Source organism: Bubalus kerabau, chromosome 17 (genome assembly GCF_029407905.1).
Source record: "Bubalus kerabau isolate K-KA32 ecotype Philippines breed swamp buffalo chromosome 17, PCC_UOA_SB_1v2, whole genome shotgun sequence".
In the NCBI taxonomy this organism is placed as follows: Eukaryota; Metazoa; Chordata; class Mammalia; order Artiodactyla; family Bovidae; genus Bubalus; species Bubalus kerabau.
Genome location: NC_073640.1, coordinates 5310998 through 5338838, shown reverse-complemented (window position 1 = coordinate 5338838; position 27841 = coordinate 5310998). Strand labels below are relative to the sequence as shown.

The 27841-nt window shown below is 45.6% G+C and overlaps 1 protein-coding gene across 3 annotated transcripts; it reads left to right on the top strand.

Moving 5' to 3' along the window:
- MLKL (mixed lineage kinase domain like pseudokinase) lies at positions 1–27568 on the top strand. 3 transcript variants are annotated; one of them, XM_055552073.1, is made up of 12 exons: positions 1–600; positions 4399–4457; positions 4675–5140; positions 7081–7143; positions 8246–8441; positions 9465–9562; positions 10622–10757; positions 13319–13403; positions 16691–16842; positions 17170–17219; positions 17453–17593; positions 23990–27568. In XM_055552073.1, exons 3-12 carry the CDS (start codon positions 4687–4689, stop codon positions 24019–24021), a joined length of 1407 nt encoding a protein of 468 aa, XP_055408048.1. In that variant the 5' UTR covers positions 1–600; positions 4399–4457; positions 4675–4686; the 3' UTR covers positions 24022–27568. The 3 variants fall into 3 exon arrangements, with proteins under 3 accessions (XP_055408048.1, XP_055408049.1, XP_055408047.1); XM_055552074.1 differs by lacking the exon at positions 4399–4457 and having other exon boundaries at positions 4685–5140; XM_055552072.1 differs by lacking the exon at positions 4399–4457 and having other exon boundaries at positions 6–600.
- Positions 27569–27841: the final 273 nt, after the last annotated feature.

Here is a 27841-nt window from a genome sequence, read left to right as displayed (position 1 = left end):
CCTCCTACCCTCGATCCTGAGAGGCTTCCTTCAGTAAATTACGTGTGCCCGGTTCTTTTCCTCAGACTTCTAGGGAACCCGACCTAAGAAGAAAACTGACAATGCAGTAGGCAAAGAACAGTACAAGAGAATGTAAATGAATAAACACCCCAGACATCCTCCACCCAGGTCTTCCCTACTCAAAAAGTCTTCTCTTAGGGTCCAATTCTATCCTTTTGGACAGTCTGATGAGTTAATGAATGACATTGCTCAGACTTCCTAGCTAAGGACCCAGCTAACTTTAATAAAGCAGAGGTCTCTGCGGGACCTTAGAGGAGGAAGTTGGCTTCAGCCGCACCCACCGCGGCCCACGCCTCTCCTGAGCCCATCCCAGCTGTGTGTGTCTCCCTTGGCTCTCTCCCCGCCACACTCGGTATTTTGAGGCACCGAGAAGCAGACACGAGGACCTTCTCTCTAGTTCTGTTTTTTCTGCTCATCTAATCTTTCCCATACTGGGTGCTCTCTATACTAGTTTCCGGGACCTTATTCTTTCCTGAGTCCCCAGCCCCAAGCAGAGGACGTGGCACCAGGAGTACTCCATAAAGTTACTGAGAAATTTCGGTAAGGTTGGGGAGAGATGGACAGGGCGGGGGGAGAAGACCAAGAGGAAGCGAGGGGCCTTCTGCCTGAACCACCTGGAAAGAGCTCTAGGGAACCAAGGCGCCTGAGCCTGGGGGCGGCTGCAAGGTCCCTGTCACAGCTCCAGGAGGCGCGTCAGACTCCCCGCCCGACAGGCTGACGGGGCCCGCGGGGAGGGCGGGGTGCAGGGCCGGCGAGCAGAAGGCCGCCGGACTTCCGAGGGGCACGCCCGCACCCCGTCGCTGGCGTCCGTTCCGGGCCTGCCGGCCGGCGGGACACAAAGCGCGCGACCTGGCACCTCCCCGGGGTCCCCAGTCGCAGACTTCGTGTCGGGGGGCTGAACGTCCGAGAAGCCGACGGGCCTTCCGGGAACCGCGCCCCGGACCGACTGGACGGCCTCGGGAAGGGCTGGGTGAGTCCGGCGGTCCTCCCGGCGCGCGCGGTGTCCGGGGCGCGCGGGCTGCAGGGTGCAGCCGGGATCCTGGGCGGTGAGGGGAGAGCCACAGGCCCGTTTCCCGGAACTCAGGACCAGGTTGGTTTCTTTTCCTCGGCCCCGAGGGTGCGGCCTCCCTCTCCCGCCGCTTCCTGCTGAAGAAGGCGCGGTGTAGGAGAGGGGACACGTGGGGGTCGCCGTGGAGGTGCCTCCGGAAGCCGACCCACTGCCCTGCACAGCACCGCTGCGAGCAGTCAGTACGGAAACTGCCGGGAGCTGATCCCACGTCTTAATGGTTAATGCCCCCTTCCTTTTCCAGAGCCCGTTTTAGGCACAAGAGGAATAACTCTGTTTTAAAAGTCTCATCAGAAAAGGTTGCTTGATGCCAGTTTTTGGAGGAGAGAGGGAAATGGCATCAGAATTTTTCATGGATTTATATTGTTACTAACCATTTTAAGATTTTTCACTTTTAAAATTAGTGACTTTTACCCCTCATTGTTTTCCTGCAAGAAACCTATGAACATATCATTATTAGGGATGTTAGCAGTTTTACATATTATAAACAGCACCTCAGTGCGCATCCTTAGCATCCATCTATCTATACACATATGAGCTTCTTTACAGCACAAATTCCTAGAAATTCACATTGTTGAGTAAAAGTGTATATATATTTATATTCCCTTTCATCCTTTTGATATCTTTATCCTATACTCAATAAGCCCTAAACAATTTTAGTTATTATAATTTTAATATCTGATAGATGGGCCCCTATTTTATTACAAAAATCCCGACTATTCCTACTAATTTCCTCTTTCAAATGAACTTTGAGGATCATTTAGTTTCAATACCAAAATGTACCATTGAGAGTTTTACTGGAACTGCATTAAATTAGATTTATATTTGAAAAAGGATTGCCAGGTTTGTAATTTTTAATCTCCCCTGCCAAAATAAATAATACTTCTCTCCATTTCTTGAGGATTTGTTTTCCATGGTTTTCTTCATACCACATCATCACTTTTCCTGTGAAATGTATTCTTTTAAGTCGTTGTTTTGATGAGTTGGATATTTTCCCCATTATCGTTTGACTAGTTATTGCTGAGATATGGCTTTTTTGAATAAGATAACTGGAGCTTGGAGCTATGAAGCTGAAATCTTCAAGTTTCCCTGAGCAACTGGGGGAACTGACAGAAGCATGACCACTGCTTCTGTCTCCAGTGGACCAGAGAAAGGCATAAAGTTCACTGCCCCCAGGAGTCCCCAAAAAATGGCCTTGAATCTCTCTGCTTAGCAGCTAGGAATATCTGGGTAGCCTGAGACACCTTGAGTCTTTTTTAGGCATGCCCTAACAGTTTTCACTTTCATGCATTGAAGAAAGAAATGGCAACCCACTCCAGTGTTCTTGCCTGGAGAATCCCAGGGACAGGGGAGCCTGGTGGGCTGCTGTCTATGGGGTCGCACAGAGTCGACACGACTGAAGCGACTTAGCAGCAGCAGCAACACCTGTTACTCCCCTTCCTAGATCAATATAACGCTAAGACAATAACAACAAAAAGTATCAATTAGTTGCTTACTTGGTTTCACTTCTACTAGTTTTTAAGCCAGATTTGGTTCCAGACCAACTACTTTCTCCAAACTAGTACTACTACTCCTACCTGTTTCATTGAACTGTTGAGATTAACTTTGTTTAAAACTGCTTTGGAAACTGTTTCCGTGGCCCTGTACTTATTTAAATGCAACCTTCTCCCTAACTTAGTGTCTTCATGTACAAAATTAAGATAACGCTGTGACCTCCTGGTTCCGAATCACTAGCCTGCAGCAAGTGAATAGAGCGAGTCGTGATCATCGCTGTTAGCATCATTCATCATTCAACTGAACCCAGTTGCTTTCGGTTGCATGTACAGCATATATGATTCAAATTGGCTTAAGCAATAGAGAAAGTTATTGGTTCTTGAAGCCTGTAATTGAATAATGGGATAGACCTCAAATCCACAAACGGATTGCTGTTGATTGTTACAGAAAATATGAAGGTAGTCCAAGTGGCACTAGTGGTAAGGAATCCGCCTGCCAACGCGGAAGAGGCGAGAGACTCAGGTTCCACCCCTGTGTTGGGAAGATCCCCTGGAGTAGGAGATGGCAACCCACTCCTGTATTCTTGCCTGGAAAATCCCATGGACAGAGAAGCCTGGTGGGCTACAGTCCCTGGGGCCTCAGAGTAGGACACAGCTGAGCACACACAGCGTATTAGGAGCAGAGAAGTGGAGACTGTGTAGGCAACACAAATGTCTCCCACACCTCTGCTGAGCCTGGAAAGCTTCTTAGTCTTTATGCAAATGCCTCTGAGGGACCAGCACTTATAACAAGAAGTCTTACGGATGCATCGGCCAGTGGGGAGGCTGAAGCAGATTTACAGGGTGCTGAAAACACACTAGAGAGGGATGAAGGTGTGGACCATGGAGGCAGGCATGCTCAAGCATTGGAAAAAGAGACAGAAAGAAAAGTTTGAGATTAACCGAAGCCGGCTTCTATTACAGTCCTGAACATCCTCCGCTGGCTGTGGCCAAGGTTGTAAACTGAGGCTTCAAAGGCAATCTTCGGTCAGCAAACAAAATGTATTTGACCAAGACAGTGTTGGACTGCATAGTTTTTAAAACATTTTTTGACTTGGTTGTGGGATTTTAAATTGAGGGATTAAATATAAAAATCCAGATTTCTGACTGCTCTTTAAAAACTAGAAGATCTTCTACCACTGGGCCCTTTATCCTTGAAGAGCAGCAGCTGTTGACTTTACTAGATAATCCTTACCTTCTTTAGACAGGATCTGCGCGTTTCAACCCACTGTCCTGTGGTCAGCTCTATACTTTGGCAGGATATGCTTGTTAGAATAGGCTGACCTGCTTTAACAAATTGACCCCAAAATGTAATGATTCAAATGCAATAGCAGTTTATTCCGTGCTCACTTAGCAGTCCATGGCAGTCATTCCAGGTTTGTGAGCAGCTCTCCTCCAAGCGATGCTTCAGGGATCCAGGATTCTACATTCTTGGGCTCCACCACACCCAGGGCTACATCCTCCTATACAACCAGCTGACAGTGTGTGGAGGAGACAAACCTGACTCAAACCCAAAGTAACACTTTATTGCTCATACCCCTTCTGTGAGAAATAGTCATATGGCCCCATCAAGCTGCAGGGAAGTCTGGGAGATGTAGTCCTAGCTGAGCCAATTTGTTGTTTATTCACTAAGTCATATCAGACTCTTTGTGACCCTGTGGACTGTAGCCGTCCAGGCTCCTCCATCCATGGGATTTTCCAGGCAATAATACTGAAGTGGTTGCCATTTTCCTCCTCCAGGGGATCTTCCTGACCCAGGGATCAAACCCACAGCTCCTGCCACATCTCCAGCATTGCAGGTAGATTCTTTACCGCTGAGCCACCAGGGAAGGCCCTGGCAAAGCCAGTACTTCTCAGCTAAAACTGGAAGGTTTTGGTGGACGCAAGCCATCTCTGCCTTACATGAAAACAATAGGAAGACCTCTTCAACCATTTAAATCACAGACACCCTTGATGTTCCCTTATCCCAGAAGTAAATATGAAGGAGATTCCTGGAACTTAAACAGATTCCATCAGTTTCTTCCAGGTATGGATCAGTTGAAGCAGATCATCTCCTTAGGCCAGCTTATCTACAACCAGTGTGAGGAGATGAAATACTGCCAGAAACAGTGCCGACGTCTAGGGAACCGCGTCCAGAGCCTGCTGCAGCCTCTGCAAATGCTCCAGGACCAAGGAGAGAGGAACCTGCCTCCCCAGATAACCGCCGCGCTGAGCCGTTTCCAGGATGCCCTAGAGGAAGCTAAGGAGCGGATAGACAAGTTCAGCAATAAGTCCAATATCCAGAAGTTTCTAACAGCAGGGCATGACAGCATAATCTTTGGTGGGGTGAACCAGAGGCTGAGTGATGTCTGGGAGGAGCTCTCTCTGCTGCTCCAGGTGGATCAGTGGAGGCATACGTCAAGCCTCAGCCTAGGAGTGTCCTGGCAACAGGAAGATCAACAGGATGCAGAGGAGGACAGGAAAGCTATCCAAGGACTGAGTGGTGAGGACTTTTTTCAGGTGGGGGGATGCACATACAGGTGTATTCGTCTCATTTTGGAAAATCAGGAAGGTTGAAGAGGTTTTGGCAGGTATCTGTCGACGAGACTCAGAATTCCAGACGTCTGAGTGGAGAGGGGTGCCCACCATGAGGCTGGATGTATGATATGACTACATGGGAGTGAAGACTTGGGGCCAGTAACTCAGCAGAGCCAGGGGCAAGAGGGGAAGTGTGAGTGCTATCAGGAGACCACGTCAGAGGCTGTGCAGACATGGCAGTGGCTTGGGTCCGAGTGGCCGGGGCTGGACTGAGTGGAGGGCAGGGCTCCAAGGGAATGAGATACGCGCTGGACTAGAGAGGAAACAAGGGAAACAGATATGACTTTACACTTTTGCAGATCGTGGTGTTGTTAATTCCAGATCCTTCCCTCTTATTAGGGTTGTGGGTGGAGGGAGAGGAATTAAGGGTTGAGTTTCGATGAACCGTCCAGGCACTGGAACTCAGAGGGATAACCGTTCTCACCCTTGATGTGGAGGACGGTGCATCCCCAGTCAGGTCTGCAGGAGACTCTCCAGCATCACAAACCAGATACGGAAGAGACCTGTAGGCAAATGGTTTTTTGTTTGTTTGTTTGTTTGCTGAGGAAAAGTGAGGCATTTTTAATTCCCTCAACCAAACACCTACCACCAAAGAAAACCAGAGTCAGGAATTGGGTTGAAGTGATGTTGAAAGCATCGCAGCAGCTGATCCTGCCAAAGAGCAGGAGTGGTCCCTGGCCTTCCTCATCTTCAGCATTCATTGGTCCACTTTCTGGTAGAAGGAGGCACCTCCATGCCATCAACTTGGAGGAAAGGATATACTTCCTGCAATTGTGTGAAAACATTTGGACTTGGTAATACTTTCACAAAGGACAAAATACAAAAGGCACAAAAAGACCCAGCATGAGGTGGAAGTCTGCCTCTCACCCTTGACAGCAAAGTTCCATTCCCAGACACATGCTCTCTTGCCAGTTTCTTGAATAGCCTTTTGGAGAGTCAAGTACATATTTTCTTTCTTGTTGTTGTTCAATCAATAGCATACTAAGCACACTGTTCTCCTTGTTTTTCTCATTAAATAAGCTCAGTGCGTATTCTTGCATATAAACACCCTTAGAGTTGTCTAGTATCCTTGGTTTATAGGGACCAGATATATTCAAGGAGCTCTCTATTGATGGATATTTAAATTGTGTCCAGTTTTCCACTATTGTTAATAGTTCTACAGTGAGTCTTTTTGCATGTATTTCAGGATCTCCTTAGGGAAAATTCCTAGAAGTTGAGTTACTGGGTCTAATTGCTAGATCAAAGAGTATGGACATTTTAAAACTTTGATAGAGTTTGGCAGATTAACTTCCACATAGGTTTTAGAAATATTACTGCTAAGGACCATGTATGTGTTTATCTGCTGAGATTTTCCTGGTTTGAGCACTGAAGGTCTCATATCCTCAGAGCTCCTCAGTCCTGAGAAAACTGGGATGGTTGGTCACCCTACCTAGTATATGATCAATTTTTAACATATTTCTGAATATATGTCAGGATAGATATGATTATACCATGGTTCAAAAAAAACCTCAGTGTCTTTGAGAAGGAAATGTCTTTTTCTCATTCAGAGAAAAGTCCAAGAGACTCTCTAAGGTAGCTGTCATCCTTCCAGGATGTTTCAGTATGGTGACACTTTCATGTTGACACAGACTTCCCTGAAAATTTCTTTCACTTCATTTCTTGGCCAAAGCAAGGCACATAGTCATGCTTCAGGGCACTTCCTGTCTGCTTGGAAGTGGAGAGCCAGATATTCGTGAACAGTAATCATTTCTACTGTAATGAACATGAGAGATGAGAAAAGGGTATCTTGGTGTGCTTTCACTGAACATTTCTGTTTTTGAGTATTTGCTGCTGTTTTTCTTGCAGAGAAAGAAACTGTAAAAACTTTATTGAGGCAACTGGAGGAAACCATCGAAGCCGTGAAGAGCTGTGAGTTGCCGTGTGCCCTGCTGCTTCTGGCTGCCCCAAACTAGAAGTCATGAGTTTGTTAGGAACTTTGGGCTCCCTCGCCCCACCCTGGTCCATTTTCTGGGCTGGATGGCTGCAAGCAGCCCACAGGTTTTGGGGATGTGTTCATGGCTGGCCTAGGCTTTTGTGCATGGGGTCATGTTTGAAGGGGATTTCTTGACCAGCAAGATATCTTCCAGCGCCTGTTAAAGTGCTGACAACTTCCTCTCTCTCTCTCTTTTTTTTCCCCTTGTGGCTTGTGGGATCTTAGTTCCCTGACCAGGAATTGAACCCGTGCCTCCTGCAGTAGAAGCTCAGAATCATAACCACGGGACTTCCAGGGAAGTCCCCTGATGACTTCCTCTAGATAGCATCAAAGCTTCAATTCATTTGCTGACTTTCCAAGAAGAAATTCAAAATCTGATACATGTATATGTATGACTGAGTCCCTTTGCTGTACCTGGGAAACTATCGCAACATTGTTTATTAATCAGCTATACCCGAATAGAAGTTAAAAGTTTTTAAAAATTAAAAAGAAATTCAAATCAAATTAAAAATGCTTATCCATTCTACACATCTGTGAGTCTCTGCTTTATGCTAGAGCCTGTGTGTAGAGGAAACTAAGATACAGAGAAAGACTCTGCCTTCTGAGAGTTCCCAGCCATGGCATGGAGTAAGGGAGAGGAGAGACACACAACAGCAGTGGGGTTCCTGAGCTTAAACTGTGTGTCTGCCTATTAGAATTGAACTCACCAGACAAGATGCCAAACGCTCAGGCGCCAAGCTGTTGTACAGTAGGAGGAGATGAGAGAGATGGATTGAGATGGGGTGTAGGCTGGAGACAGGCTGGATCCGAAGAAGAGGAGAGAGAAGTACATGAGACATTTCTGTTACCATCGGCTGTGTCTCCACCAGTCACTCAGAGGCATGGGGACCTCTCTCCTGGAAGGAGGCAATCAGAAGCTCCAGGCAGACCCAGCTTTGGTTCACTAGGGGGGGCTTCCCCCTCAAGCGTTGCTAAGATGCCTCTTCCCTCATAACACACCCTCCTCAGCTGTTGACTCTTTATTACCTTCTCTCCTAGGGATGAGGTCAGAATCACAGAAACCCAAGAAGGGGTTCCCACAAGATCAAATCAAGGAGATTAAGAAGGAGGAGCTTCCAGAAGCCGATTGGATCCTACTAAAGGAAAATGAATCCAGCACACTTTATGAAGGAAAATACCACGAATCTCCAGTGGCCATAAAAGTATTCAACAACTCCCAGGCCAAAGACATTGGGTAAGTTGTTTTGTACGGTTCTCTCCCCTAGTTACTTCCTGTCTGTAACTCAAGGAGAGGGGCAGACTGTCTCCATATTCTGATATGGGGGAACTCAGACCCCAGAGGGCTAAATATTTGCTCTCTGTTATTAAGGAACACAGTCTAGACTTAAAGGTACGTCTTCCAAAGTCAATTCTAGAAACGTCTCTTGTTTATTCATGTATTTAGATATTTTTAAAGGCAGGTTCCCTTTCGTTGCTGTCACTTGGGTTCCCATCCCTTTCACAGATGATAAAATATTTTGTTTGTATGTGTTCTTGCAAAATGTTCGCTGTTATCATATGTGTGCGTTTTAAATGTTCACAGACGATGGTGTGTCACGTCTGCCGCCTGCTTTTCTTACCATTCTCACTCAGCGTCGTGAAACTTATACTGCGCTTGTGGTCCTTTGCTTCTGACTGCTATCCATGGTGGAAATCCACAGTTTGCCTCTTTTTCCAGTGATAGAACACAACCTGCTTCTAACTTTTGCCCATCAAAAATAATGCTCCCATAGGTATCCCTTATGTCCCTGTATGGGAATTTCTTGGGGCTGTATTGCCAGGAGAGGAACTGATGCATCATAGGGTATGCATATATTAAGTTGACTAAGAATTACCAGGTGACTCTTTAGAACAGGTTGTATATGCCTTATCCTCACCCCTGGGAGATGCTGATGATCCCTCAAGTGAAAGTGAAGTCGCTCAGTCGTGTCCGACTCTTTGTGACCCCATGGACTGGAGCCTACCAGGCTTCTCTGTCCATGGGATTCTCCAGGCAAGAATACTGGAGTGGGGTGCCATTTCCTTCTCCAGGGGATCTTCCTGACCCAGGGATCAAACCTGGGTCTCCCACATTGCAGGCAGTCACTTGACCATCTGAGCCACCAAAGAATGGCCGATGATCCCTTAAGCCCCATGCATATACAGACGGTTGCTACACTGAATGTTTTCTGAAGGACCTCCCAACCTGAAATCCTATTTTCCCTTTTTATTCTCATAGAATAGTGAGGCATACTTTCAATAATGAAATCAGAACCATGAAGAAATTTGATTCCCCCAACATCCTGCGCATGTTTGGGATTTGCATTGATGAAACAGGTAAGAGGTGCCTCGAAGACTGGGTATGCTGTGGTCTGTCTTCTATCTTTGTGCGTTACTGCGTTGTTTTACTACAACAGCTCAAAGGGTGGCATCTGCACGGTGCTTTTATTATTGACATTCATTTTTTTCGCATCCCATGATGCAGGTTCCCATCTTCTTTCAAGTGAAGAGGCTTGAAGTTGGCTTCAGCCTGAGGGCTGGTTTGCACTAATGCAACCACATCTCTTCCTGCTGATTCACTGGGAACCAAGGAGATGCTTGTTCAGATGCTGACCTGGGTGATGAGTGTATTTTGTTGCAATAAAACATTGCAAAGCTGACTGACCCAAACAAGGAATCTAACCTTGATCATTAGTGTAGAGTGAATCTAAAAGCTAAATTAACCTGCCCTTTTACCAAGAACTTCATTTGTCAGATTCAGTTTCTTTTTTGTTTTTTATTTTTTTAATGTGGCTGCATTTCCTCTCACAATGTGGCTTCTCCTGCTGGTTATGTTTTGCTGCTTTTGCCTACAGAGAGGACAGAGCAGCTCCCTTCTGATCCCCTCTGGAAGTTTCTGCACAGGCTCAGGTGACCTGACTTTGGAGCATAGAATCCCAGGCTAAAGGGAAACCTCTAGTCATATTTATCCTCCTGGGTGACAGCCAGGGTGACGGACTCACTCCGTGTACATCAGTTCTTGCACGTCTCATGGCCCTGCCCTGAGGCCTCAGCTTCCTGTCTGAGCTCCCCTACTCAACATATTTATTCAACTTCCCATGAGCACTGTCTGGACAAAGCAGGCCCTGCTCTCCTGGGTTGTAGTGTTGAGTCAGGGAGTCAGTTACTCAAGTAACTAGGGGAAGTGTAGAGTTCTGCCATGCCAAATGCCACAGAGAAGAGGCATGGGGACTCTGTGGGTATTGGACTCATTCAGGGAGTCAAACCATGTGAGATGGGGACAGAGAAACACAGCAGAGCTGCGTCTGTCTCTTGGAGAGAGGGTGGGATGGGCTACAGTAAGCAGGACCTCTGAGCAGGGATGGATCTTCACAGCGATCGGCTCTTTTCCATCAGTGACGCCCCCTCAGTTATCCATCGTCATGGAGTACTGTGAGCTCGGGACCCTGAGGGAGCTGCTGGATCGGGAAAAGGACCTCACCCTGGCCAAGCGCATCATCCTGGCCGTGGGGGCAGCCAGAGGCTTGTACAGGTACCAGCCTGGGGAGAGAGCGCCCAGAGGGAGAGGATGAGTCTGCCTCCCTTTCCGCTTGACCCAGAGACAAGCAGAGAAGAGGCTGGAAGCCTCCTTGAGCAAATCACCACATTTAGCAAATAAAAATACAAGAGGTCCAGTTAAACTTGAATTTCAGATAAGCAATAAACAATTTTAGTACAATGTATGTTCCAAATATGACACCAGATATACTTTTACTGAAATTTCAGATATACAGAATTCCATATAAATCCTACACTTTTTTAGTACTTTCTTTTTTTTAAGAATTGATTTTTCAAAATTCAAAATCATCTGGATGTCCTATATTTTATCCACCAGCTCTACCTACTCTCACATATACTCTATGGTTCCTTTAGCCCAAGGGCCCCCAAAAGTCAGTCACTAACAGACCACATACGTAGTTATTACCGTATTCACATTAATGCCATTATTTATTTAATATTTTTCTTTCGATTAGCTCACTTTGTAAAAAAAATATTAATAATAAGTTAGGAAAAAACAGGGGACATTTTCTATTACTACCATAAATTGGAGACCAGAATCACTTAGCACAAATAGGTGACCACAAATAAAACCAAAACAAGGTTATTAAATTCTGGTTAAATGTTGCCTAGCAAACGATGTAGCAAACGCCTAGCAAAAGATCTGCAATTCAGACCAGCATTATCTTTTCACAGAGGAGATGTTAGCAGATTTAGAGAAGTGTCAAAGATATCCAGCACCAAACAGAGACTTTCTTCTTGACATAATCAGAAAGATTGGAATTAAAAGAATACCTTTCTTAATGTATCACCTCGCATGCCACTTATTCCATACTTTGGGGAACACTTCCTTACTCTTTCTTGGAAATCGTACAGTTTATCCTTCTCAACTTCGTACACTAGTGGGTTTTGTGAGAAGGATTTGGACTGTAGGGGACACTGTTAGTGCCTATCCAGAGGACCGCTGACCCTTCTTACCTGATCTGCACTCTCATCCACCACTCAGCATATTTGCTGCTAACAGCTCATCGCCACCATCTGTAGACGAACATCCACGGGTGCTAGAGCCTCTAGGCCCTGAGAGCTGAAAATGCCCGGGAACTTTAGAGCCCCCTGTCCCTGACCCTGTTTCTCTCCTCTCCTCCCTTACCCCAACCCATAGTCACTGAACAACCGGTGTGGGTATAGAAGTCCAGCTCCTTTGCTTCATGCAGAACAAACCCTGAGGGGTAGTTATCCTCCAGAGGTCCCCGTGGGATTAGGCTGAGCCTGGAACTTCACCTGAAGTCACGCCCTTGCTTGATTTCTCCTCCTTCTCTGCCCTGCTTCCACAGCTCCGTCACTGGTTTCCTGGGACCATCTTCTCTTTTAGAATTTCACTCACTGATTTATCTTTGGCTGCTCTGGGTCTTCGTCGCTGCACGGGCATTCTCTGGTTGTGCAGAGCAGTGGCCATTCTCCAGTTGTGAAGAGTGGGGCCGTTCTCCAGTTGTGAAGAGTGGGGCCGTTCTCCAGTTATGCACAGCGGAGGCCGTTCTCCAGTTATGCACAGTGGGGGCTGCTCTCCAGTTATGCACAGTGGGGGCTGCTCTCCAGTTGTGCAGAGAGGGGCCATTCTCCAGTTGTGAAGCCCAGGCTTCTCACTGTGGTAGTTTCTCTCATTGCAGACCTCAGGCTTCAGTAGTTGTGGCATGAGGGCTTAATTGCTGGAAATACCTTCATAATCAGTCACTTGTACAGTCCATGCTCATGATCTGCTTCTGGGAGAACCCAACCTGAGGCTGACTCTATGATAGAAGCCCAAAATGGGAGGCAGGAGCTCCATTCATCCAAAGAACTTAGGCAGGTTCTTTACCACTAGTGCCACTTGGGAAGTCCCCACCACTTACTGAGTTGGTGGAAACCCCAGCTTTCCATTCTGTTTCAAGCAGAAGGGTCTGAGATACCGCCCAACCATCCAGCCACACCTCAGCCCTTTGCTTTGCTCACCGCTTCCCATGCAGAGCCCCACAGAAGCGTCCAGCACACAGTTGTCAGATCTCACCTCTGCATCCTGGTTTTCCCACTAACCCGTGGATACCTACCCAGGAAGAAGGCTTGGTACTGACCAACCTCATTATCCCGGTAGTGACTGTCATGCCTTTCAAGAAAGTCTGTGCAGGGGCTTCCCTGGTGGCTCAGTGGTAGAGAATCCACCTGCCAATGCAGGAGACATGGGTTCGATCCCTGGTCCAGGAGGAGTCCACATGCTGCAGAGCTGCTGAGCCTCTGTTCTAGCCTCCGGGAGCTCCCACTGCTGCGCTCACGTGCCGCAACCACTGAAGCCCGCACGTGTCTGGAGCCCGCACTCCGCAGCGAGAGAGCCACTGCAGTGAGAAACCCCAACTAGAGAGGAGCACTGCAACTGGAGAGTGGCCTCCACTCTCCGCCTCTAGAGAAAAGCCCATACAGCAACAGAGACCCTGCGCAGCCAAAAATAAAATAAAAAGGTTATTTAAAAAAAAAAAGAAAGTCTGTGCAAAGGTCACTAACGTACCCTGCCTTTGGTCACGTTAGGCTGCACCATTCAGAAACACCCTCAGAACTCCACAGGAATATCAGTAGCACGAGCTTCCTGGTGACGAAAGACTACAACGTGAAGGTGAGCGTGGCCTTCCGGGCACCCTCTGAGTTTGACCCATGTGACTGTTTGGTGCTGGGAGAGGCATGCGTGTTTCCCTGAAAGCCTGTGCCTGCTTGTTTCTCTGCCTGCACCGTGGAACTGAGCTCAGCGCTTCCTATGCCTGGACAGCGCCCCACACGCCCTGCACTGGAGACTCAATCCTCCCTGCCCTTCTGATGCTGGTCTCCCCCACTGCCCACCCAGGAGGGGCGGGCTAAGGGCCGTCTCCTCTTAGATGCCTGGACACCACTTCTGTGTCCTGCAACACCCATGAGGACATCTTCTTAGGTCCAAGGAGGCATCCAGACTCAGACTGGCCGTGGCCCACACTTGGCACCTGGAGGCAATCAGAAGGGTATCATGCAGGAAACACAGCATGCCACCTCAGTTCAGTTCAGTTCAGTCGCTCAGTCGTGTCTGACTCTTTGTGACCCCATGAATCGCAGCACGCCAGGCCTCCCTGTCCATCACCAACTCCCGGAATTCACCCAGACTCACGTCCATCGAGTCAGTGATGCCATCCAGCCATCTCATCCTCTGTCGTCCCCTTCTCCTCCTGCCCCCAATTCCTCCCAGCATCAGAGTCTTTTCCAATGAGTCAACTCTTCGCACGAGGTGGCCAAAGTACTGGAGTTTCAGCTTTAGCATCATTCCTTCCAAAGAACCTCAGGACTGATCTCCTTCAGAATGGACTGGTTGGATCTCCTTGCAGTCCAAGGGACTCTCAAGAGTCTTCTCCAACACCACACTTCAAAAGCATCAATTCTTCGGTGCTCAGCTTTCTTCACAGTCCAACTCTCACATCCATACATGACCACTGGAAAAACCATAGCCTTGACTAGATGGCCTTTTGTTGGCAAAGTAATGTCTCTGCTTTTGAATATGCTATCTAGGTTGGTCATAACTTTCCTTGGCAGCATCAAATCCTTCCATCCCGTGGAAGCCCCCACAATCCTCCAGGAGATATTCTCCTCACCCTCAGCCCAAGTGCGAGAGAAAGAGGCTCATCTCCGTGGGTGCAGGAGAAGCTTAGAAGCCTCACGACTCACAGGAGTCAATATTCTTTTTTTTTTAACTGGAGGAGTTTGTGTGTGTGTGTGTGGTACCACTGCGTTTTTTATTTATTTATGGCTGCACTGGGTCTTCATTGTTTTGCAAGAGCTTTCTCTAGTTGCAGCAAGTAACGGCTTCTCGTTGCAGAGACTTCCTTGTTGTGGAGCACAGGCCCCAGGCACTCAAGCTCCAGTAGTTGCAGCCTGCGGGCTCTAGGTACGGGCCTCAGTAGTTGTGGCTCATGGGCTTAGTTGCTCTGTAGCATGTGGGATCCTCCTGGACCAGGCATCAAACTTGTGTCCCCTGCATTCTTATCCACTGTGGATTCTGATCCACTGGGCCATCAGGGAAGTCCTCAATATTCTTTTATAACAACTCTGCAGGCATGCCTTCCAGTATCCCCGCAAGGGGCATGCCAGGTATGAGTCACCACATAGCCCAGCACCCCTTTAGCTCTTCACAGTCCCCACCGCCCCGACCTCTCGTCCATAAATGACTTACTGGTCGCTGGTCGTTTATTAATCAGCAGCAACATGTATTACTTAGGAGCATAAGTAATAGTCTGCTTTTGTCAGGTTCCCAGGGGAATAGAAATAAAAAGTTCACTGACATTCAGATTGTCCTGTAGATGAGGAAAGTGTTTTGTTAACCCCATGTCCACAGTTCCCAAATGCTAAAAGAATATATTCTTTGTCATCTATAGATAGCTTTCTCTGAATAACAAGAGACAGGTCTCTTCTGCCCTTCAGATGTCTTTCCCCACCACTCAGTTCAATTTAGTTCAGTCGCTCAGTCATATCCAACTCTTTGCGACCCCATGGACTGCAGCACGCCAGGCTTCCCTGTCCATCACCAACTCCTGGGGCTTGCTCAAACGGATGTCCATCGAGTTGGTGATGCCATCCAACCATCTCATCCTCTGTCATCCCCTTCTCCTCCTGCCCTCAATCTTTCCCAGCATCAGGGTCTTTTCCAATGAATCAGTTCTTTGTATCAGGTGGCCAAAGTATTGGAGCTTCAGCTTCAGCATCAGTCCTTCCAATGAATATTCAGGACTGATTTCCTTTAGGATGAACTGGTTGGATCTCCCCGCCATTGGTGTAATATAAGTAAGTGTTCCCAAAGCATGGTGTCTATACCACTCTCCTGGTGCTCATCACATGTGACTGTAACATGTGCTATTCAGCTTCTCACCCCTGGTGGTTAGTGTGGAGCCAGACGTCAGAGGATGTCAACGCTCCCTGAACTTGTGAATAAGAGGGAGGAGCCACATAAGTATCTAATTCTTGCCCCTAGCTTTGGCTCCCTGGCTGCATTTGGCACAGACAGCCCCCTGCATACAAATGGTGCTAATGACAGATGTACACGGAGCAAGAAGAACACCCTCTCCCATGACTTGTGCTGTGCCTTCTTTAAGAGCATGGCATTGGCCATGTAGGGTCAGATACAACAGAGAGGATCCCCTGTGTTGTTGGAGGTTTTTTGTTTCTTTGTTTTTGTTTTGTCTGCCTCCAAGAGAAAACGAGCCATCGGTAGTTCCAGGCACCCCTGTCCATCCTAGCACAGTGGAGTTGAGTTATCAACTGAGGAAGCCCTGTACACATCTAATGTAGTAATATTAGAATAACTACAACATGCCAAGTCTTATGCAGTGGAGCAACTAAGCTGTGAGCCACAACTGCTGAAGCCCTCGAGCTGCAACTCCTGAAGCCCATGCACCTGGAGCCTGTGCTCCTAACAAGAGAAGCCACCACAGTGAGAAGCCTGAAACTGGAGAGTAGCCCCCGCCCCCGCCCCCCCCCCCCCGCTATTAGAGAGTAGCACCGCAACTAGAGAGTAGCCTCAACTCTTTGCAACTAGAGAAAGTCCACACACAGCAACAAAGACCCAGCACAGCCAAAAATCAATCAACTATTTAATTAAAAAAAAAATACCAAGTTTTACAGGTGCTTGACAACCATCATTTCAAGTAATCCTCACTGTCTCATTTTTACAGAGAAGAAACTTTGTGTTTCTCTTGGTCAATGCACCATAATAGATCGAACCTGGAATGCAGCCAGGAGAGTAGCCACACGGCCAGGAGACCTCACTGGAAACATCCCAAAGGAAAAAGACCGTCCCCTGACAGTCACGTGTAGCACCAGTCCCTGCCCTCTACTTCCCACCCGAGATCGTGCCGTTTCCTTCTGCCTCTGAGTCACCTCTCTCTCTAGCTTGCAGGATTTGAGTTGAGCAAAACACAGACTTCCATCAGCCGACAAACTAGAGGAAAAGCAGCAGAGAGAGTCAGTTCTGCCGCATATGTCTCACCCCAGAGGTTGGAAAATGTGTATAATAAATACGACATAAAAGCTGAAATATACAGGTATGTCTATGTTCTCATGCCAATTCTCAGATGAACCTGACAAGAAAGTCCAAGTCAAATGCCGTTAGGGAGGAGCATCCCTGGAATGTGATTGATGGTAATGGGAAAGTTCACTGTGGGGAGTTCCTGGTGGGCTAGTGGTCAGGATTCAGCACTCCCACTTCATGGCCTGGGTTTAATCCCTGGTTTGGGGAAACTGAGATCCTACAAGGTACACAGTGCAAAAAAAAAAAGAAAGAAAATTCTCTATGTTTTCTGGAAATGGCTACAGGGACACGGAAAAAAGGAAACTTGTTATCATTGTTCATTTTCTTGCTTCTCTTTTAGCTTTGGAATTGTCCTCTGGGAGATCGCCACTGGGAAGAGCCCATTTGAAGGTAACCAGTGTGAAAGCTGACTTAGAAGGTAGACTAGAGTTAAACATCAGTACTGTCCTGGACGCTTTCTTCTTCAATGTGAGCACTGCCTGCGCTGGTCAATGGGGTCACTGGAAGCTCCTATGTCTCCAGTTCTCAGAGTCCCTAGGTCTGATGCCAGCCGGCAGCATCCAGAGGGATGTGTGGGTGCCAGAGCAATCTTTAAGCCTCCCGTCATATCATTTCCACGCCAGGTTGTGATTCCAAGAAGATCTACCAGCTGGTGGCTGAGTCCCGGCACCAGGAGCCAGTGGGTGAAGATTGCCCTTCAGAGTTGCAGGAGATCATTGATGATTGCCGTGCCTATGAACCCTCCAGGAGGCCCTCTGTTAAAGGTAGGGCTCTTTCTGGTCTAAAGAGCATGGACCACACGTGTTACTGAACATTTGTGAAAGATTTTCTTTGTGTATCACAACCAGGGGTGGTTTTGCCCTTCAGGGGACACTGACAATGTCTAAAGACATTTTTGGCTGTTACAGCTCAGGGGAGGTGGGGTGGCGTGGACATATCCACTGGTATCTGGTGGACAGAAGCTACTCAACATCCTAGGATGCACAGGACAACCCCTACAACAAATATTATCCAGCCCAGATTATCAGTAGCACTGGAGTTCAGAAACCCTGCCCGAAGGGCATTGTCTAGTCTAAAGTGGGTTGGGAAGGCAGATTATTCCAGCCTGTATGCTTTCTGTAGCTCAGAGGAGTAGTATATTGGGCACCTACCGACCTGGGGAGTCATCTTTCAGTGTCATATCAGTGCCATTGTAGTTCACTGATTCCTAAAATGTCGATGTTCACTCTTGCCATCTCCTGTTTGACCACTTCCAGTTTACCTTGATTCATGGACCTAACATTCCAGGTTCCTATGTGCAGGGGTTAATAGTCAGCCACCTGTTGCTCTGGCTAAGCCATGAGAAAATCACCATGGGAAAAGAATAAAAGCAAAATATAGCAATACAGTGTAACACAAATGAAGGTACATTGGGTTGATCAGTTGGGTCATCATACCCTGCTAAGCTAAGGAAAAACATAGAGTGGACCTTGGAACGCCGGGTCAGCGCCAGTTCAGAACGCTGCCTGTACACACACTAAGATGTTTTCCCAAGGCATATGCAGGTCTATGACCTCCAGCTAGGTGAGAGCCCTGGTACAAGAAAATAACAAAGATAGTTTAAAGTAATCAGTAAAATGGGAGACGTGACCGGGGACCCAGGAGGCTGACTTCATTGTAGCACAACAGGTACTTTGTGCTTGCCAAGACACTCAGTAAAAGTAGAGAGGCTCCAAGGAACAGGGCTCTTGACCCAAGAGGTCTTGGTCCCCCAGCCCCGTCTTTAAAACTTTAATTCTGTCTCAGTTTCTTTTTCCCAAACTGTGCATCAGCCACTTCCAAGCCCTGCCTGCTGTGCTGGCCACAATGCCCATGCCATATTGTTCTTCAGAGCATAGGACTTTTACTTCCATCGCCAGTCACGTCCACAACTGGGTGTTGTTTTTGCTTTGGCACCATCTCTTCCTTCTTTCTGGAGTTATTTCTCCACTGATCTCCAGCAGCGTATTGGGCACCTACTGACCTGGGGAGTTCATCTTTCAGTGTCCTATCTTTTTGCCTTTTCATACAGTTCATGGGGTTCTTAAGGCAAGAATACTAAAGTGGTTTGCCATTCCCTTCTCCAGTGGACCACATTTTGTCCGAACTCTCCACGATGACCCATCTGTCTTGGATGGCCCTACATGGCATGGCTTATAGTTTCATTGAGTCAGAATGATCTCTGTTCGTTTCCAAGGCAAACCATTCAATACCACAGAATGCCAAGACTGTGCCCCAACCCGTAATGCTGAAGAAGCGGAAGTTGAACAGTTCTATGAAGATCTACAAGACCTTCTAGAACTAACACCAAAAAAAGATGTCCTTTTCATCATAGGAGACTGGAATGCAAAAGTTGGAAATCAAGAAACATCTGGAGTAACAGGCAAATTTGGCCTTTGAGTACAGAATGAAGCAGGGTAAAGGCTAATAGAATTTTGCCAAGAGAATGCACTGGTCATAGCAAATACCCTCTTCCAACTACACAAGAGAAGACTCTACACATGGACATCACCAAATGGTCAATACCGAAATCAGATTAATTATATTCTTTGCAGCCAAAGATGGAGAAGCTCTATACAGTCAGCAAAAACAAGACTAGGATCTGACTGTGGCTCAGATCATGAACTCCTTATTGCAAAATTCAGACTTAAGTTGAGGAAAGTAGGGAAAACCACTAGACCATACAGGTATGACGTAAATTAAATACCTTACAGTTATACAGTGGAAGTGACAAATAGATTCAAGGGATTAGAGCTGATAGAGTGCCTGAAGAACTATGGATGGAGGTTCGTGACATTGTACAGGAGGCAGTGATCAAGACCATCCCCAAGAAAAAAGAAATGCAAAAAGGCAAAATGGCTGTCTGAGGAGGCCTTACAAATAGCTGTGAAAAGAAGAGAAGCAAAAGGCAAAGGATAAAAGGAAAGATATACCCATTTAAATGCAGAGTTCCAAAGAATAGCAAGGGGAGATAAGAAAGCCTTCCTCAGTGATCAGTACAAAGAAATAGAGGAAAACAATAGAATGGGAAAGACTAGACATCTCTTCAAGAAAATTAGAGATACCAAGGGAACATTTCATGCAAAGATGGGCTCGATAAAGGACAGAAATGGTATGGACCTAACAAGCAGAATATATTAAGAAGACATGGCAAGAATTCACAGAAGAACTGTACAAAAAAGATCTTCATGACCCAGATAAACATGATGGTGTGATCACTCACCTAGAGCCAGACATCCTGGAATGTGAAGTCAAGTGGGCCTTAGAAAGCATCACTACAAACAAAGCTAGTGGAGGTGATGGAATTCCAGTTGAGCTATTTCAAATCCTAAAAGATGATGCTGTGAAAGTGCTGCACTCAATATGTCAGCAAATGTGGAAAACTCAGCAGTGGCCACAGGCCTGGAAAAGGTCAGTTTTCATCCCAATCCCAAAGAAAGGCAATGCCAAAGAATGCTCAAACTACTGTACAATTGCACTCATCTCACATGCTAGCAAAGTAATGCTCAAAATTCTCCAAGCCAGGCTTCAACAGTACGTGAACCATGAACTTCCAGATGTTCAAGCTGGTTTTAGAAAAGGCAGAGGAATCAGAGATCAAATTGTCAACATTCATTGGATCATCGAAAAAGCAAGAGAGTTCCAGAAAAACATCTACTTCTGCTTTATTGATTACGCCAAAGCTTTTGACTAGGTGGATCACAACAAACTGTGGAAAATTCTTTAAAAAATGGGAATACCAGACCACCTTACGTACTCCTGAGAAATCTGTATGCAGTTCAAGAACTTAGAACTGGACATGGAACAACAAACTGGTTCCAAATCGAGAAAGGAGTACGTCAAGGCTGTATATTGTCACCCTGCTTATTTAACTTATATGCAGAATACATCATGTGAAATGCCAGACTGGATGAAGCACAAACTGGAATCAAGATTGCTGGGAGAAATATCAATAACCTCAGATACGGAGATGACACAACCCTTATGGCAGAAAGTGAAGAACTAAAGAGCCTCTTATTGAAAGGGAAAGAGGAGTGAAAAAGTTGGCTTAAAACTCAACATTAAGAAAACTAAGATCATGGCATCTGGTCCCATCACTTCATGGCAAATAGATGGGGAAACAGTGGCTGACTTTATTTTTGGGGGCTCCAAAATCACTGAAGATGGTGACTGCAGCCATGAAATTAAAAGACACTCCTTGCTACTTGGAAGAAAACTATGACAAAGTATATTAAAAAGCAGAGGCATTACTTTGCTGACAAAGGTCTGTCTAGTCAAAGCTGTGGTTTTTCCAGTAGTCAGGTACAGATGTGAGAGTTGGACCATAAAGAAAGCTGAGTGCCAAAGAATTGATGCTTTTGAACTGTGGTGTTGGATAAGACTCTTGAGAGTCCCTTGGACTGCAAGGAGATCCAACCAGTCAATCCTAAAGGAAATCAGGCCTGAGTATTCATTGGAAGGACTGATGCTGAAGCTCCAATTCTTTGGCCACCTGATGTGAAGAACTGACTTATTGGAAAAGATCCTGATGCTGGGAAAGATTGATTGAAGGCAGGAGAAGGGGACGCCAGGGGATGAGATGGTTGGATGACATCACCAACTCGATGGACATGAGTTTGAGTAAGCTCCGGGGAGTTTGTGATGGACAGGGAAGCCTGGTGTGCTGCAGTAATGGGGTCGCAAAGAGTCGGACAGGACCGAGCGAATGAACTGATACTCTTTCTCTCCCTTCCTTCCTTTTCTTTTATCAACACCCTGGGGTAATTTCCTCTACTGAGACTTTTATTTCACCATGTTATCAGCTGCTCCTCCGTAGTTTCCCTATACCATCTCCTTCAATGGGAATGTTTCCCTCCCCTACTCTAGATCCAGATCTCTCAGGCTTTCCACGAAGCTCCAGATACAAGAGAAGATGATTCACATGCAGTATATCTAGATACTGGGGAAGTGTTTCCACTGAAGTTGCTACAGTATTCAAAGAAACAAAATCATGTTTTTCCTATCTTTATTGTGATATGTATCACAGTACAGCAATGATTAAATATATATGTGCATTTTTTTAAGTCGAAGATAAAGAATATCACATATCCACTCCTAGTTAAAGACTTGAACATTACCACTAACTCAGAAAGGGACCTCCACATCCCTTGCTTTTACATTCCTCTCCCCTCCTCCAGGAGGAGCCACTATCCTAACTTTCTGGTAAAGGTTTGTCTATGGTTTTATAACCAAGGTACACTAAATTATGGGCTTTCCTGTGGCTCAGCGGTAAAAATCTGCCTGCAATGCAGGAGCCCCAGGAGATGCAGGTTTGATCCCTGGGTTGGGAAGATCCCCTGTAGGAGGAAGTGGCAACCCACTCCTGTATTCTTGCCTGGAAATTCCCATGGACAGAGGAGCCTGGTGCGCTACAGTCCATAGGGTCACAAAGAGTCAGACACAACTGAAGCAGCTTAGCACGAATGTATAAGGACTTTTTGTAAGTGATATCATGCTATATTCTACCACAACTTTCTTCAGTTGATCAGTTAGTATGAAGAAATGTTTTGAAATTCATCCATGCTAATGTGATGGTTTAAACTCATTCTTTTCCACTGCTGTATAGTAGGCCACTTAGATAACCATGCACTTTACTTACCCCTTCCTCTATCTACGGATATTTTAATCGTCCTTTTAGGAACCTCACCCGTAAACATTCTTGAGCATGTATCCTGAGGCACACAGGTGAGAATATCCTGAGTTAGAGACCTGGGGGTGGAGGGCATTGGTAAATGAAGATTAAATGCCTGAGAGAGAAACTAAAGAGATAGGTGTCCAGGCTTCGGAGGCAGTCCCCCCAAGGACGGCGCCACTGTTTACAGAAGTCTCTGGCCTGTTCATTGGTGGTCCACCGGGAATCACTCTAACAGTCACGTTAGAGAGGGTATCTCATCCCTCCCCTTCCTTTGCCCCCATCCCTACCTTTTGGAATGAAAATCCGTTTTACCAAAAGTTTTACTTTTAAGTTCAAAAGATTCATTAACAAAAGAAACTACTCGTTACACACACAATAAACAATTTCAATATTTAATAAAGGATTGATTGATTTCATTTCAATATATAGTCATTAAAAGAAGAGAAAAACAACAGAGAAAAGTAACAGCACATACATCACCAAATTAGGCCAAACAACCTCCAGACTTCAGAAGTGCTGGGAAGTCCCTCGTTAACAGCAATCTGGAGTCCCATTTGGGAAGAGGTCCCTGGCAGTGCGTCTACCCCACGGCTGAGACTTCAAATTGCAGTTTGGGGATCTCCTGCTTATAATCCCAGGCTGCCCACTGATGTGAGCATCGGTCTGCATGCAAAAATGCAGTGATGGTTTTTCTTTAATTTTTACAATGTTGTTTGTTTCACCTCGTGAGTCACAAGATTTTCTGAAACCCCAGAGAGGCCAGGCCTCCAAGGGCTCAAGGAAATCCAAGACCCATTCGCTCTCTGATCTAAAGTGCCGCTTGGCTTCCTGGTAACAATTGGTGTGTTTGCAAGCAGGCACGTGGTCCAGGCAGGGTCAGAAGTCAGTCTGCGGCCCGCTCTCCTGCTTCTGAAGCCTGAACAAGACTACTTCCGTTTTAATTTCCCTAACAAAATCAAAACTTTGGCCTAGCTTCTACCTGAAACTTTCTCTTTGCCCTCATAGCACAGAAGAGCAGACTCAATGGTGCTTCCTGAAGAATTATCCTTCAGGGTGGATGAGAAGCTGACAGTATTTTCTACAAGTACCTTCTTCTCCTTCAAATTCTCCTTTGTCTTCTTCCTCCTCTTTCCAGGCTCCCTTAAACCCAGGTCCTCCTGGTATTAGAGAATCTAATATCTGAGACTAATTCACACTAAGATGTGAGCTTACATCTCCGACAAGGTAGTTGTATTTTAAAAGTTGTCCAAGTAAAATTACAAAAATAAAATAAAAATAAACTAGCAAAAGTTGTCCAGGTGAGAGGGAACATCACATTCCAAAGGCATGAATGCTGATGGTGTTTTAGACTCCAGCCAGATCAAGGGGAGTGCAGTTTCTACACTGTTTTGTAATATGGAAATGTCTTTGTTTCTAATGTGACTGTCAGTTCCTGAGCTTGTCTAATTTTCTGTTCATTCATTCACAGAAATCTTAAAGAGACTGTCTTCCTTTTATTAAGCCAAGTGTTGAAACTGAAACTGTGTCCCTGAACAAGGAGCTGGAAGAACATGAGCTGGGCATCTTTTTCTCTCAAATCCTTCAGCATGGATTTATTTATGGATACAGGGGAGCAGCACTTCTCTGTTACAAGTAGAAAACAACTCCAGTAATCCATCCCACTCCCAATGATACTGTCAAAAATACACCTTTGATAATAACTCTGATAGTTTTACAAAAATGTGTCTCTCTCTGGATTCAAACCTCTTGGCATTGTGACTTAGCAGCCCCTCCCATCAGGAAGTCGAATCTAGGGCTTCCCTGGTGGGCTCAGTAGTAAAGAATCCATCTGCCAATGCAGGAGACATGGGTTTGATCCGTAGCCTGGGAAGATCCCACATGCCACAGAACAACTAAGCCTGTGCACCACAACTATTGAGCCTGTGCTGTAGAGCCTGGGAGCCGCAACTACTGAGCCCAACTGCTAAAGCCCACGCACCCTAGAGGCTGTGCTTTGCAACCAGAGAAGCCACTGCAATGAGAAGCCCGCTCACTGCAATGAAGAGTAGCCTCCACTCATTGCAACTAGAGGAAAGACCTGCGCAGCAATGAAGACCCCTCACAGCTAAAAATTAAAAAATAAACAGCTTTTCTTTTAAAAAAGAAGTAGAATCTACATCCCCACCACTTGAACCTGGGCTGGTGCTGTAACTGGCTTTGGCCAATAGAATGTTGAAGTGATCATGTTTTGGTTCTAAGCCCAGGCTTCGAGAGGCCTTACAAACTTCCACCCCGTCTCTTGGAGCCCTCCCCTGCCGGGAGCAAGCTGCGCAAGGGTGCTGGAGAAGGAGAGGTTACATGGAGCCGTCATACTAGACCAGCCAGGCCAGCAGCTGTCACAGGGATGAATCCAGCTGAGACCAGAAGAACCACACAGCAGAAGCAGCCCAGACGGCCCATTTACAAAACCATGAGCTAAATAAATGGCTGTGGTCTTAAGCCACTAAGTTCCAGGTGAACTGTGACAGCAGTAAACAGCTGGGCAAACATTGATCCTTCCTCTTTCCCACCGAACTAAGTACAGAATCTCCCTTTGGATCCCCAAGGCCTTTATCTCTGACACCAACCTCATCTCCATTATCTGGTCCCAGAGTGCTCCCGAGAGAGACTGCAAACTCTAATACCTGTGAGGTCTGCTGCTGCTGCTGCGTCGCTTCAGTCGTGTCCGACTCTGTGCGACCCCATAGACGGCAGCCCACCAGGCCCCTCTGTCCGTGGGATTCTCCAGGCAAGAGTACTGGAGTGGGGTGCCATTTCCTTCTTCAATGCATGAAAGTGAAAAGTGAAAGTGAAGTCGCTCGGTCGTGTCTGACTCCTAGCGACCCCATGGACTGCAGCCCACCAGGCCCCTCCGTCCATGGGATTTTCCAGGCAAGAGTACTGGAGTGGGGTGCCACTGCCTTCTCCCTGTGAGGTCTAGTGGGAGCCTAAAAAGTGAGTTGAGCCCGAAGGAGAGACTTCAGGGAACAGGTGAACTTTGGGAAGAAAGGGCAGCCTCTGCTCAGCTGCAGATTATTTTTATCATATAGGAACAGGACCCCAATGTTTCCAGAGCCATCCACTTTGTCACATTTTTGGTAAATTGTCCATCTTTTTAAAGATTGGCACTTCATTAAAAGTTATTTTTATGCTGTATAGGACAAACTAAATATATTAGCCTAAGAGTTATCAGAAACCCATGTCTCCTGGATGTGACCTGTTTGTTCTGAATTTTTTTACACGTTTGCTCTGGGTAAGGTGACCTCTACTTGTCACTGCTTTTCTTTCCGCCTGAATCATTCATCCCAAATCACTCATCCCAAATCATTCAACAGCAATGTGCTGGGCATTGTTCCAATCACTGAGGAGACAACAATAGGCGGGGGCAGGGAGAGGGGTCAATTGGGAGCTTGGGATGAACATACACTTCTATATATAAGACAGATAACCAACAAGGACCTACTTGATAGCACAGGGAACTCTATTCAATATTCTGTGATAGCCTATATGAGAAAAGAATCTCAAAAACGAGGAATATATTTACATGTGTAAGTGAATCACTCTGCTATACACCAGAAACTAATGCAACTATAGTTCCATAAAATGAAAATTTTTTAAAAATAGGCAAAATAAATTGGAGCGTATAATCTGGGGAATAAATCTCTGGGGAATAAAATTGTGGGTCATTTCTATTCCTTTTAATTTTTTATTTATTCTTGATGTTTTTAAACCTAGAACATTCTTAAAAAAGAAGAATCAACAAGGACAGGTTGAACACTGAAAATGAGGCTTTTCTCAAGCTAATCATAGGGTACTATTAGTACTACCATAGTACTATTTTCATCTTTGAAGTCTTTTGTTCTCTGTAGCTATAGGGACTACATCATAAGTTCTCCCTTATAGGTTATACATGCTCTGGCAGACCCACATGCAGAGGCAGATTCACTGTGAAAGTATTAGTAATAAAGCTTAATCTTCAGGGACCCCTGACTCACACAAGACATCTTCCAAAGCCCTATACCTAATTTTTTCCTCAACATTTATAAATATAAAAATTTTCAAATACTCAAAAATGTCAGTAGAGTTATGCTCTGAACATCTGAATAGTCACCACCTACATTCTACACCTAACAATTCACCATATTTTATCACATACTTATCAATTCAGCCATTCTTCTTCCTACCGTTGATCCATCCTTATTTTTTATGCATTTAGAAGAAAATTTCAAACATCAACACAATTCATCACTAAACATTTCAGCATTTATATTATTAACTGCAGTTCAATAGTTGTTTACAGGGTGGTGGTGTTTGTTTGATGGGGGAAGGTAATGTTTCCATGTTGTGAAATACACAAATCCTAAATATACCATTTGATGAGTTTAATAAATTCATACACATGACTGATCCAGACCCCATCAAGATGACGAACATTACCGTCATGCCCCCAAATCCTATTATGTGCATACAGTCAAGCCCCCTCTTCACTCCTGCCCTGCAATTCTGTTTTAAATAGCATTTTTGAGGTATAATTTTCCCACAGTGGATTACACGTTTAACATGTGTGATTTGATGTTTTGACATATATATGCACCACCACAATCAAGATAATGAACATGTGCATCAGTTCCCAAAGCTTCTTCATGCTCCTTTATAATCACTCTCTCCCACCACCCCACCACCCCCATTTCCCTAGGCAACCACTGACCTGCTTTCTATCATTACCGATTGTGTTTTAAAATTTTATATGAATGTAATCATATGATATATGATGTTTGCCTTCTTTCAGTATAACTATTTTGAGATTCATCCATATAATCACATGTATCCTTAATTTATTCCTTTTTTCTAGCTGAAAAATAGTTGAAAACTATGGCAATGTATGAGTGTAACCATTTATTTATCCTTTGATCTGCTGATGAACATTTGAGTTGTTTATAATTTTTGGCTATTACAGATAAAGATGCTATGGATTTTTATGTACAAGTCTGTTTGAATATATGTTATTAAAATTTTTTTTAACTTTTTATTTTATATTGGAGTATAGATGGCTAACAATGTTGTGATAGTTTCAGGTGGTATATACTTTTATTTCTCTTGGATAAACATCTAAAAACGAACAGCTAGATCATATGGTAGGTGTACATTTAACTTTTTAAGAAACTGTCCAACTGTTTTCCAGGATGGTAGAGCTATTTTCCACTCCACGAGTAGCATATAGAGCTCCTCTATATTCTTGTCAACATTTGGTACAGTCAGCCTTTTTAATTTTGGTGATCCTAATAAGTATATAATGACTGCT

Excerpts from the sequence above, each read along its gene's own strand:
- MLKL (XM_055552074.1), top strand. The coding sequence starts at position 4,687 with ATGGATCAGTTGAAGCAGATCATCTCCTTAGGCCAGCTTATCTACAAC. Across the intron at positions 7,144-8,245 it reads CATCGAAGCCGTGAAGAGCT|GGATGAGGTCAGAATCACAG; the intron begins GTGAGTTGCCGT and ends CTTCTCTCCTAG. Across the intron at positions 17,594-23,989 it reads CAGGAGGCCCTCTGTTAAAG|AAATCTTAAAGAGACTGTCT; the intron begins GTAGGGCTCTTT and ends ATTCATTCACAG.